At 38.8% G+C, this 14,005-nt stretch overlaps 1 protein-coding gene across 1 annotated transcript; it reads left to right on the top strand.

Moving 5' to 3' along the window:
- The first annotated feature begins 4,449 nt into the window (after positions 1 to 4,449).
- Positions 4,450 to 11,555, top strand: azin1b (antizyme inhibitor 1b). The gene is made up of 11 exons (XM_067613077.1): positions 4,450 to 4,640; positions 5,479 to 5,622; positions 5,929 to 6,127; positions 6,302 to 6,475; positions 6,736 to 6,908; positions 7,145 to 7,358; positions 7,842 to 7,916; positions 8,249 to 8,414; positions 8,658 to 8,767; positions 9,640 to 9,857; positions 9,969 to 11,555. Exons 3-11 carry the CDS (start codon positions 6,026 to 6,028, stop codon positions 10,042 to 10,044), a joined length of 1,308 nt encoding a protein of 435 aa, XP_067469178.1. The 5' UTR covers positions 4,450 to 4,640; positions 5,479 to 5,622; positions 5,929 to 6,025; the 3' UTR covers positions 10,045 to 11,555.
- The last annotated feature ends 2,450 nt before the right edge of the window (positions 11,556 to 14,005 follow it).

Here is a 14,005-nt window from a genome sequence, read left to right as displayed (position 1 = left end):
TATTATATCCATAAAATGATATGGCTTAAAAGAATATCCTCCTTTTATGTTTTTTAAAGATACTGACTTTTAAAACATATTTGACTACTAAAAATGAAAACTAAAAAATTATAAATTGAAAAAAACTATTATTATTATTATTATTTAGATATTTCAGATTTACTCCAGCAGTTGTTTACCAGACCCTGAAGGTTTTTGTTTTTGTTATGATTCTTTCCTTTCCCTACATTTTGTTATTTGTTGTGCAATTCAATTTATTTTTATATTATTTTTATACTGTGAGGTATATTTACAGCAACTTTTATAATGAAAACTGCCTGAAACATGTATATTCTATGTATTGAATGTATTGAATTTATTCAATAAGGTTGGGGAAATAAGTGGGTGCCTCTCAATATCAGCCTCTTTTGGTAAAATGCAACAACTACAGCATGTTACTTTACAGTTCTGCCTTTAGGTGGCAGTGAATCAGTGGCAGTAAAGCAGCAACAGCATTTTTGAACATTCAGCTGTTTGTAACCCAGAGAAACTGTGGAGTTAGTCTTCATCTTCAACCATTATTCTGTACTGCATCATGTTCAAAGGTCAACATTAAAGTTATAACTATTCTAACTACTATACCAGAGCCTGACTGCATTTTTGAGGCTGATACCAATATCAATATTTGAGAGTTTTTAAAAAATAATTACAAGATATCTGCCAATATTCATTTTATATGTAAACACATAACATGCACACATATTTTGGATAAGGATCCCTTAAATTTGTTTTGGTTTTTTTTAAGAATAAGCCTTTTCACAGTGGACAGTTTGACATGTCTCAGCAGGAAAAGAACAGGTGTTTCAGGGTCCTGGTACTGCTCATGCTGGTTCACTGTCCCAAGTCAAGTGAAGGCCTATTGTGAACAACAGATGTACTGAGCGGGACATTCAACAATGAAAAAATAGTCATTAGTAGTGATTGTTTTCTGGAGGACAAACTATGTTTTGTAGACACTGTTTCTATTACCTCAGAACTAGTTTGGGCATTTCTGAACTTCAATTTTCTGGTCATATAAACCTAATATGCCAGTACAACTTATCCGTAACCATAACGTCCCTTACACACAGAGAAGTTGTCTCTGAACTATTCATATTTTGCAATTTGTTTTTAAATTTTTGCATTTTGGGGTGTGCTGTGTCTACTGAGGATTGATTATTTATGCCGTTATCTGTTTATATCTTTACTTCTGGCTGCAAATTCAGTTTCCTTCCTGAGGACAGTCAAGTCATTGACTTAAAAAATTAGTGGAACTGAAGCAAAAAAATCTAATTCAGTCCTGTCCTCATGGACTCTGACATGACCCATAAAGCACATACTTTTAGTACTTTAACTTTGTCGAATTGTTGATAGGAAACTGTGAACATATTGAACATACAAAGAAAACAGCATTACACCAGTTTGAAATATTTGTCCCATTTAATTGATGACCATCTTGTATTCAAATGACAGGAACAGTCATAATCCAAAATTCAGTTGTCTGATAACTAAAACTGGAAAAATGCGAGCATTACTTAAAAAAATATTAAATTATTTTATCAAAAACATTAATAAACATCAAAATGCTGTCTTTGCTTGCTTTTTAGTGTTGTTTATTTAAGGTTTACAGCTCTGCTCAGCACTTTATCTTTTATCTTCTATTGCACACAGTTACTTCATGAATAAACCTTAACTTGACTCTCCAAAAAGTAGTTATAAGTACCTAGAAATACCTTCTTTCTCAGGGATGAGAAGAGTTCAGCCCAATTTGATTAACTATTTCTGGTTTCTACCTCAAGGCCATTCACGTGACTGTACAGCATATAGCCATACATTACATCCAGTCACTTGGTCTCTAAACATAGTAAAAAAAAAAAAACCAACCAGCTGAGAGCCTTCAAAGTATCAGTATCACAGTATTTTTATAGAACTTTCTTTGTTGTTTACAGTAGGATGTTTTCTAGGCCATGCTGTTATGTGAACACAGTGTCCCCTGGAGTGACTTTGATAAAACAAAGATAAGAGCTATAGGACAGCCAGACAGTTACAGTTAGATGAAGCCATGCAGCGTGTTGCTCCAGTGCCACAGAAACACAAGTCATACGACTAAGGCAGCTGCAGGCTGAGTTTTGGTGCTTGTCTTGCCAGTCATTCAGTGCTGTACTGATCTCCTGACCACCATGCTTAATGACGTTAATTTTGCAAAATGATTTTTTTTTTCCCCTATCAAACTGAATTGCATAAAACGCTGAATTATCACAGCTGAACTAAAGCTGTAAGTGGGTGTGACAAAGGCTTACGGACTAATCAACAAAATATCCAATAAGCTCTTGAATCTTAATAATCCCCCACATTCCATGAGACACAAGCAGGAACACGGTGAATATCAAAATAACCCCGACCTAGATGGAAGCATGTTTAGTATGCATTGTCTCCTCCACACCTCTGTTTTATGATTGTTTGAGCGTCCATAAAAATACAGAGAAATCATGCATAGCTGAGTTCAACAAGGCTGTTTAAACAGTCACTCGTGAATGACTGAGACTGTTGTAAATAAAAGGCGTTTGACCCAGTGACATTCTCAACCTTGTAACTTCCTCAGCCATTAGGACTTTATGCTTATTTAATCACAAATGCCTTCAAGGCTCATGAATGCTGTATAAGAATAAATCAGGGATGAAAACATTGGCTGTGAATTCATTTAATATAAAGATGTCAATGAAGAGTGCAGCATCTTTTTGCATTCTCAAACAGACTTGAAAGGAACATTAAACAAGGAAAATTCAAATATCCTTAGGTTATACATAATGTGTATCCTTAAACAAACAAGCATCTTTGAAAGGTGTTAAAAAACAAACAAACAAGCGGAACAAGTGTTTTTCCCTAACTGTATTTAACTTATTTTTACATAAAACATTTTTACTGGCATTTTTTGTTCACCATAGGCTCTTAGTAGATATTCACTTCATATTTACATTCGATTTTTGTGTAATGAACTTTGGAAATCTAATTTAACATCCAACAAGGTGTATTTTACAGTGTCACTTCAACAGGCTTTTTAATCTTCAAATGCATAAATATTAGAATTTATTGATGGGCTCTATGGTGAAATATCTGCTGTGTGTCACTAATTTAAATAAGTTAGTGACATACAGCAGATATTTCACCATAGAGCCCGTTATCAGAACAGTTTTACTGTAGGTCTAAGTAAATTAAACTATTAGGTTCCTTTATTATGCAAAGCAAGGCAAGGCAAGTTTATTTGCATAGCACGTTTCAACAAAAAGGCAATTCAAAGTGATTAACATAAAACGTACAGTAAAAGGCATTTCGACAAAATGTAAAAGAAACACAATGCATTATAAAAAAGACACATTTAAATACAATTAAAAAGAGTTAAATAGAAAATAAAAAATATGCTAAAATAGGACAGACGGAACAGGATTTAATAAAAGGCAGCGGCAAACAGAAACGTCTTAAGCCTTGATTTAAAAGAACTGGGCAGCAGACCATGTTTTCTGTGAGTTTATTCCAGATATGTGGTGCATAAAAACTGAATGTGAAAGGAATGTTTTTTACAAAGGGTCCATCTCCTATACATGCAGATGGAATTGTACAACAGCAACCATGTGTATTTGCAGGGGCGGCCCGTGGCATAAGCCACATAAACAGTCACTAATGAGTGTTTTTCTTTAGTTTTTTCTCACCAACAGATGTGCTTGCTTTTATACAGCTTATACAACTTGTTCTCCCTTCTTAACGCTTTTACTTTCTTTTTCAATGAGACAAAGGTGCCGTGTGCACATCCACAAAACCTCAGTGGGGTGCAACATTTCAACCAACTGCAGGTCTCCCTCAGGCAAACGAAGACCTGAGGAAGACAGAGTTGGTAGAAACGTTGCAAATAAAGAAAAGGGATATCTGATTCAGTGTGTGGGTACTCCTTGTATCTAGTTTCCTTTCTTTTTCCCCATTGACTTGCATAGAGTTTCATCTGGTTTGATTTTCAAAGCCTTACTGGTCGGTCAGTTTTCAAACAACAGCCACCAAGCTGTCATGTCAATGTCACCAAATACTCACTGAATGGCACTTTGACCCCCACTTGCCTTTTTGTCTGGGCTGGAGGTACCATTGTTGCGCTTAATTTAAGTGTGAGTTAATTTTTGAGGTTCTAGGCCTGGAGGGACTATTGTTGCACTGTTTTTGTCGGAATTGTCCCACAAAAACAAGAGCAACAGAGGTCTTGGAGTGGCCATCTACGGAAAGTTTATGGTTATGTAACCTGAATAAACACCACAGATCTAACTGTAGCCTGTATGATATTCGGAAATACATATTTGGTATGATCTGAAAAATGCAGGAAGATCATTGGTGGAACTGAACGTCAAGCCCCGCCCACGGGCCGTTGATTACATTTTCCACTTCCCCTGTTCGCTCCGGTTAGTTCTCCTCCCACCAGCCGAGAGAGAAGACGCCGATCAGCAAGCCGACGCTCGTCCCTCATCTGAACATATGGCAACAACAGCCTTCTTTCTTTCTTATATCGCTGTGCCCACTACTCTTTAAAAATTCCGCCGAAAAAGAGAAGACGATTTTCCAAAACATTCTGGCCGTTATCTCACGTAAGTACTGCGAGGCACTTCGGTTGAGTTCCTTGGATTCAGCGGGCGGACGTAACATGGCGGGCTGGTCTTTTTGCCTTCTTGCCACACATGACAGACCGATTCATTAAATCCTATTGGACTGCTTCAACGTCACTTCTTAAGATATTAATGAATTATAAAGCGATTTTGGGACGTCGAGTGAGTGTTAATTCGTGTGTTTTTGTCAGTGTTCGGCTTTGTTTCGGTGTTATTAGTTAAATACAGTCGCTTACATGAGCTTCTATCGGTGGCAGCTCGCTCGTTGCCAAGAATCTGTCGGCAGCGCGTTTCCTCGCGATGGCGTTTCCGTTAAACGCAACGGTACTTTTAACCTACATGTAAAATGCAACTGTTAACGACATTTGCCGCGATTTAGCGTTTAATGATTTCATATAGTGACTCACTAAAATATTATTATCTCATTTGTCAAGTTGTGACACTATTTGCGCCATTACAACGCATGCGCGTGTTCCTCTATAGGCATAATGTTGACTGATTACGGCTAGAAACAGGTAGTTTCGATTGAGCCAAAATTAGTATTCTGGTTGTTTATCTTATTGGTTTTTAAAAAAAAAAAAAGCCACGTAAACAGGCGTGGAAGTTACCTAACATATCGATTCTGTCCGAAGATTTGACCACAGTGAAACCAAAGATGATAGAGGTGAACTTTGTAATGTTAGAAGAAATAAAATGACTGACAAGCTTGAGCCAAGGGCATGTCATGTGATATGATACTTTTTTTTCCTCCCTTGTGGTAAACAGAGCACAAACTGTATGACTAATCACTAATCTAATGTTATGTGTGCTTGTTCCTCAGGGCTCCCCTGTCTCTGCACAGGTGTATGAGCGCTACCCAGAGGGCCTAGGGGCGGCTCTTTACCGGGAGCACTTTGACTTCAACGCTGAGCCGCCTTGGGATCCTAGCTGATAGCGGGACAGGTCCATCTCCTGACTTGTCCATGTGAGTGATCATTGTACACAAAGACGCATGCTCGCTTACACGCTCAGACACTTGTAGCAAAGTCCAGGAGCATTGTGTTCTAGTAGAATTTGGCAAACAAACAAATGGTGTGAGTTAACATGTTTACTCATGTTAAGGTTCATAGGAAGTCAATAGATTTTAATAAAAGCTCAATGACATGTCTGGACTTTATGTGTAATTCATCATCCTTGTCCCTGTGCATTTCATTTGTTATTTAATCTACAGTAAAAAAGTGAATTGTGGTGATATTAATCATGTTTTCTCTCCTTCCTTTCTTTCTCTCAGTTTGTTGCATACCGGCAGGACCCCATTGGCTCAGTCGTGACCCCTTGACTTGCTTATCTGTTCTTTATGATTGTCGGCTTAGCGGAATACGGTTGAGATGAAAGGACTCGCTGACACACCCAGCTACATCATTGAACTCCTGGAGGGAGGAGTGACCCTTGAAGATGTTATTGACGGACACATCTGCGAGCAGGCTCTGGTCAGTGGGTGAAATTACCAAAATGCTTTAAAAGACACTGTGTCACTCGCACATGTATCTCATATATCTCTTATTTACTCTTTACACCAAGACTTTTCAATAATATATTCATAATAGAAGTTGCTTTGCGTACTCTTCATGTACTCCAACCGTTACTTTCTCTTGTGTTCCCAGGTGGAGAAGAGTGCGTTCGTGGTGGGTGACCTCGGTGCTCTGATGCAGCAGCATGTATGCTGGCAGAGCACAGTGCCACAGTTGCAGCCTTACTTCCCAGTCAAGTGCAACAGCAGCCCTGCAGTCATCGAGGTGCTGGCCTCCTTGGGCCTGGGCTTTGTCTGCACCAACAAAGTAAGCTTTCACCTTAACGGATACAAATTCCCACATAGCTTTTATTTATTTTGAAACTGTGTAATGCTTTATCCTCTTATGAAAGCACTCAACATCTAGAGGCAATTACATCTAATGCACTCAATTGATTACTAGTCAGCTGGTGGCTATTATCCTTTCAACTTATGCAACACAGTTGGTACCTTTTTTTGATTGCTTTGATGAGGCTTTTAGACTTTGCTGCATTAATGTGTCTAATGTGTGTGTCCTCCTTCCTCCAGGCTGAAGTGAGCCTAGTGCTGGAGCATGGCGTGCCACCCGAAAACATCATTCTGTCAGGTGTCTGCAAGCAGCTGGCGCATATCAAGCACGCTGCCAAGAATAACATCCAGCACCTTGTTTGCGAAAATGAGGCTGAGTTGTCCAAGATTTCCCGCCTCCACCCGAGTGCAAAGTAAGTGAACAAATAGACATGTGGAGTGTCTGACCTCTAGAGGCACCATAGAGCATTTCCTGTTTGACTTCTTAGTTGTAATCTCAAAGTTTGGTCATTCTGAAAACAGTCTAAAGTTGATGTCAAAAGCCCAGAGATACTTGACTTACGTTAATCAGTATCTCAGAATTATTGATCTTGCTTAGAAGAATGCTTTTGTCTTATGTTTTCTGTTGTTGTTCTTTTGTTTCTCGTAGGTTGCTGCTGCAGTTGACCACTGAAGCACATGCAGCTGAGACCAGTATGGCCTTCGGTTCTTCTCTGAAGAGCTGTCGGCACTTGCTGGAGGCAGCCAAGGAGCTGGGCGTCCAGGTGGTGGGGGTAACCTTCCACATCCCCAGCTCCTGCCAAGACCTGCAACAGGCCTACACCCATGCACTCTCAGACGCCCGCTGTGTGTTTGACATGGGGGTGAGTACTGTTGACTGTTCAGATTAAGAAAAAAAACAGGATACTTTTGGTACTCTTGAAAACAAAACAATTAAGTTGAAGTTTTGGGACTTGATGACACATCTGCTAACAAGTATTAAATGTGTCTAAGGTGATAACTGAATTTAGAGAGACATTTTTGAAGTTGTGCATTCACTGCCATTAACTGATGAATACCAGTATCTGGATTATCACCTTGCATGCTGAACACCAACAACAGACATCAAATACTGATATTGTCTGGACAATATCTTGAATTTTAAAATGATTGAGTAGGCATTTTGTAGATATAAGTCAACTTGATTTCCATTTTATATTTTGTGTCTTTGCAATTAAGGGTAACAACTGATTGTTTGTTGTCTCTGTTCAGGTTGCTTGTGTTGGTTTAACTTCTCTGTGCAGCACCTTGAATCTACCTCTTTGTATGAAATGTGCTTTATTAATAAAACTGCCTTGCCTTGACAGGTGGACCTGGGCTTTAACATGAACATCCTGGACATTGGAGGTGGATTCACTGGCTCAGAGTTTCAGCTCAAACAGGTAAAATTTGGTGCAGTGCAGCAGGCAGAGACAGATAACACATTGCAAAATGTACATCTTCCCATGCCACTTCATTCTTTTTAGTCTGCAACAAATTAATCAAAGACATGACCTGTTTACTCAAGGACATCTCCACGTCCTTCAACTCTGCTTACTCTGCCATCTTTTTGAAGCTCAAATGTCATATTTATTGCCTCTTACTAACAATATGCAGAAAGTTATGAATTTCAGCTTTAAAAGCACTTAATGCCTTTAAGTAAAGTTCTTGCACCATGTTTTTTTTTAAATCTGGGAACTACCTCTGAGTGCATACTTCATGTTTCTTTGTATAGGTTGAGTCTGCAGTCAGACCCATGCTAGATGCTTACTTCCCCCCACTGTCTGGTGTGCAAGTGTTGGCCCAGCCAGGCAGCTTCTACGTGGCCTCTGCTTTCAGCCTGGCTGTCAACGTGATCGCCAAAAAGGTGGTGACCCGCCACTGGGACAGCCTACCTCAAGGCAAGTTCTTTAATTCTCTCTAGCCCTGTTAAATCTAACTGTAATACATTTGCCTCTCACTCCTGACTGTGAATATTTGTTGTCTTACAAAGTACAGAATGGTTTATGGTCTTGTATTTGCAGTTTTTACACATGGCTGTAGAATAATTATAACAAAACCATCAGAAGTCCCACTCTGGATTCCTCAGTTTGCAGATTAAACCGCATGTTCTATATTTCTGACTTCACAATCTACTTACACAGGTGAAAACAATGAGGATACTGAGTTCCTGTACTACATGAATGAGGGTGTTTATGGTCCATTCAGCCACAAACTGCTGGGAAACTCCATCGCTGCCCCATCAGTGCACAAGGTTAGTAGGCCTCCACCCAAGGGAGTCAACACTATTCAGGACTGAATGAAGGATCTGATAGAAGCTATCGTTGAATCAGGAACGGGGTCATGCATTATGAGTATTTTAAGGAAGTAGGATCAGAGTTTCTTTACATGGTGGACTGTATTGACCCATATAAAGAGCTTACATTGGTCCTGGGTTTTTCAATACAAAGCCCGGGTATTTAAATATACTGTTACATCCAATGATGTGACATAATCTGACAAAAAGGCTAACGGCAACTTACAAACAACTGGTTGTTATCCAGTCGTCCTTCCTGCCAAAGTATTTCCTCTTCTGTGCTTTGTTTACCTCAACCAAACAAGACCAACTAAAAGTGACATAAACAACACAACATTACGTAAAACTGGAGCTATAGTTAATTAATAATGTAATCATAAATAACAGGTGATCAGTGTAAAATGAACAAAAACAACTTGTGATGTAGAAATGGTGCTTTGGTGCTTCAGAGCTGCTGTGATTATTTCCACACACCAGAGACCATCCAGTGTTAGTTAGCTTGCTAACAAATAATCAATGGAGGTTGGGATATCAATAAAAACAGCTGTTAGCTACCACAGGAATACAGTTTGAAATGATGATGCATCAGTGCTGTATGTGATAGAAAAAAAAATATTTCTATTGGTATTTGTACTGTGTGTCATTTCTTCAGTTGCTGACTAATCATCTAGATATGTTGCTCTTCTCTTATGTTATAATTTTTGTATATCTCAGTATAATTTCACATGTGCAGTAGAGACGTCATTCATTGTAACAGAAGTGTTTAGGGAGGAGCAATCACTGACATTTCTGATTGTAACATATTTTGGTACATTGTTTCTTCCATCCAGCATGTGCTGTGTGCGGACGAGGCGGTGTATCCCAGCAGCCTGTGGGGTCCGTCACTGGACGAGCTGGACCAGGTGGTGGAGCGCTGCCTGCTGCCTGAGCTCAGTGTGGGAGACTGGCTTCTCTTCTCCAACATGGGAGCGTGCGGTCTGGAGGAGTTGAGCTGCCTCTCTGGCTCTCCCCAGCTGCCCGTCTACTACACTGTCTCCACCTCTGACTGGTGAGTACGTGAGTGAGTTAGCATGTAAAGGTCCACCGCTGATACAAATGTAATAAAACGTTGATGAATTTAGAGAGAACTGACTCTGTTTGTTCTTGGTGTTGCCCACAGGTACGAAATGCAGGAGGCCGGTGTGGCACTGGACAGCGCCATGAAGAATTTCTCCATGGTCCAGTACAGTGCGTAACTACTCTTCTGCCCCTGTCCCGTCCTTATATTGCACAGATCCTCCTTAGCCTCTGCTTTCACCATGTGAGAAGAGGGGTCAGAGTGGTGTTTGGGACAAGGGGCTAAATGTAGTCAACATTCCAGCCACCTTGGAAAATGCAGTGTCCTAATATTTCTTCCAGGAATTCGACTTTTGTACCTCTTGAAATGGGAAACAATTGGTTGTTTGATACCTCAATTGTCCAAAATTTTATCTGGAAGTTAATCTTCTGATTTTTGCTCCTCCCTCTTACGGACTCTTTAAAAAAACCTGTCAGCTAAAAGAACTCCAGCCCAAGCTCAAATGACATTATGCAACAAAATGGATGACTCTCTGGAGATGGGACCTCCCCAAAACATGTTTGGGGTGGTTTGTTTCCTAAATCAAATCCAGTTTACAAAATGTACAATTGATTTAAATCATGCTCTATTGATTACTTGTTGACAGTTGTGTAAATCCTGTGTCTGTTCAACACCAATACATTTTGTCTGTAGATTATATTTTGAAGTGTTTAAAAGAATCAATGCCTTGTGTGGATTCTGTACCTCAGACCCTCACTTTGCATAGTTGAAATGATATTATGACAATGATGTAACCTATTTCTTTATTGCAGTTCACCTCATTACATTTTTATTTATTGGATTCAGTTATTACTGGGGCATGTTGAAAGCTCCGTCTTTAAGTGTGTTTTGCCCAGGTATTATGCTGTGGCCCATCTAACAGTGTTTTCCTGATAAGATATTGATGTGTTTTTTTAACGCTACATGGATTTTGTGTGCCGTGATTGCCATATGTGACCTCAGTGGTTTCCCTTTACTCAAAAGGCATGAAGAAATTGCTGTGGGGTTTTCTTTTTTCTCTCTACATTGAGCTAAAAGCTTGAATGCAGAGAAGCTGCATACACCCTAAGGCACGCCTTGCCTCTATTAGAAAGAGGTTAATCTGGTTTAAAATGCACAAAATCTTTTGTAGGTTAAAAAACTACTGTGATATTTAAAAGCCCAGCCCTGGAGTTTCAGATCCTCAGATTAGTGTGTCTTGCCAAAGGATCAGTCCTTGTCTTCTCAGGATCTGAAAAACCAGCAGACGAGCCATTTCTGAAGAGTGCTCAAACATAAATTTAATTAACGTGGTGGGTGTATACACCTACATGTGTCTATCTCTCAAGTGAAAGACATGCTAGTTGTACATAAACCTCTCCGAGGTCGTGCATATGTTAAATAACATGGCAGACATTTTCCTCTTGCCTCTCTAAAGGTGTGAGGGGCATCATGCACAGTCTCTTGTACAGCTAAATGTCTAATAATATTAAAGGTGACCTGACTTAACTGCAGTTTTTAAAGAATCCTGCCCTTGTGTGTCGAAAAATGACTAATGTATTAATTACTTGCTGTCTAAAGCACTAATGGACCATAGCCTGTTTTTGACTGTAAATTGTGCTTGTTAAAGTAATGAAAGTGATTAATTTAATACATTTCTGACAGAAATCATTTTCTTGTGTATGTGTGATCTTTGGCGTTTGTTTTCTGGTTCCTGGCAGCTCTTTTATGTTCACCACATGTTCTGGATAAACTCTTCACTGTTGGCCAACATAATTCACAACCATATGTTTCTGATCTGCGACTGTGCAGTAGTTACCATCTGTAAAACAGTTCAAAGACTACCATCCATACAGTTTAGGCTCAGTTTTGATTTTTTTTTTTTTTTTTTTTAAATTTACCACCAGGAATGAAACTTTAATGTCTTGATGAAACCAGTAAAACAGAATAGATTTCTCTATATGATCAAGATTACCTTCACACACACATCACTGTAAAATATTAAAACTTCCTGAAGAAATGGAGCAAAACAGAAACAATGGTTCATTGGTTAATAATATTGTCATAACAGTTATGTTCTCTGTTTTAACTTAAATGTACAGTTTTATCAGCTTTTACTGGCCTCAATGACCCATTCATCCCACTAGTAGACTGGCAGAGTTTTTCATGTTTAGATGACAGCCTTTATTGTCCCCAAGAGAAAATTAAATTTGTCCATGTTTATTAAATGATAGCACATTACTGCAGCACAAACCAACACAGTGATGTATGGCACAACACAAAATAACATAAACATACAATCCAATTTTTGAGTTGCACTATGTATCTATGAAAGGAACGATTAAGAAATAGGGAAGTGGTTTTATTTCAATTCTGTTGTAGGACTTAATGTGGTTTCCTCCACATTAATTTTTCAGGAAGGAGGACTCAGGCGGTCGATCACACGACTGTACACAGCACCTTCAGTGTATTTAATCAGTGAAATGAGCTGCTGCAGTGTTTTGTTGTAATGAAACCAACCAGACTCTTGGGCTTTCATGACAAATACAATATACAGTGCTAAAACACTTCAATTACAGTCTAATTATTAAAGCGCTCAGCGGCCAAGTCCTCCTCCACCTTGTTGTCACTGTACATTACAGCATATGTTTGTTTATATGGTCTTGAAGCCTTTTGCAATCTTAAAATTCAGTAATTAAAGACAGGTTGAGGTGAAAATTCAGATGAGGATGACAGAGCAGTCTTCTGGGAAAAGAGTACCAGGAAAATTTGGGTAATTTCCATTACTGTATGGAAAATTACCGTACCTGTCCTGACAGTGAGTCCCTAAATGAGTAACCTTTATCTCACCTGCTTGTGTTCTCTCCCAGCCTGATTGTTTATAATGTAGTTATGCAAATTACCCGCAACCAGTGCCACATATTTTAGAAAATAGAAGCTTCATTTCTCACTCTGAGCTTCAGCAGCATTAAGTAAAAATTAATACATACATGTTTAATGTGAGCATAATGAAGCCATCAAACCCTCACTGATGTCCGCTGGATAAATTTGTTGCAGGTTGACATTTCTCTTGTTGTTAATTATTTACGACCACTGAAACATCTCTTGGGTTTTGTATGTGAGAGAGGAAAAAGGAAAACATGGCCGTAAGAGGAGCTACTACAGCTAAAATTAAGTTTCTTGTGCTTAAATTTGGAGAGAAGTGATGACTGTGTGTGGTGTTTAGATTGAGAATAAGGCTAATAGGTCAGTGCAGGATTCACATATAGTACTTTCTTATGCTACTGCATGTGATTCAGATCAGAAAATGTGTTCAAATAAAGAAATAGTAAACCATTCATTAGTCTGCCAGGAACAAAGCATACACTCGCAAACAGACTGTAATGATGAAGTTACAACACAGAGTTGATAGATTTGCAGATATATGCAGGAGGAGTAACTCTTGATTCAAGTATGAATTGAACTATAAGTGGTTGATTCTGATTGGTGGCTAATTGATTTAATTGCATAACCTCTTATTGGTTTGACAGGCGGGAAACACACGATGAATGGTCCCTTTCTTCACTACTTTGGCTTTAGAGATGATGTCATGAAACTCAGTCAGCCGTCAGCAGTCCTGCCTGTAGGGTGTAGCTTCTGCCTTGGAGAGCTGTTTACTTTTTTGTATTTGCTAAAAGTTTTATCTACATCACTTATTTGCTCCGCTCATGGCAATGCACAGCTCCAGAAAGAAAAAAAAGTGATTTATGATGAAAAATACAACTCAGTTTACACATGCCATGACTGAAAAAGAGCAGGGAGAAGAAAAATCTAATTTTGCCAACAACTGAAATACACATCTGTAAAGTAGTCCGCGCACACTGATGTTTAAAATTATATTTCCTTCTATGGTCCTCGTCCTTTGAACTAAAAACAAACAACTTTTGTAAATTTTCTGGTAATATTCTGTTTTTTGCCCTGAACGTAACTAATAATGTCTGTAACTCAACTAAATCCTTAAATTTCATTATTCATTCTGACTTAGTAAAGTCTGTTGGTGTGTTCTCTTGAATCCACTTTATGAATCATTCGTACTGCTCTTTTCTGTAATATAAACAATGACTTTATGTTGCTCACGTACA

This window comes from Thunnus thynnus, chromosome 15 (assembly GCF_963924715.1).
Source record: "Thunnus thynnus chromosome 15, fThuThy2.1, whole genome shotgun sequence".
Classification (NCBI taxonomy): domain Eukaryota; kingdom Metazoa; phylum Chordata; class Actinopteri; order Scombriformes; family Scombridae; genus Thunnus; species Thunnus thynnus.
Note: the sequence above shows the minus strand (reverse complement) of the source record. Positions and strands in the feature narration are given on the sequence as shown.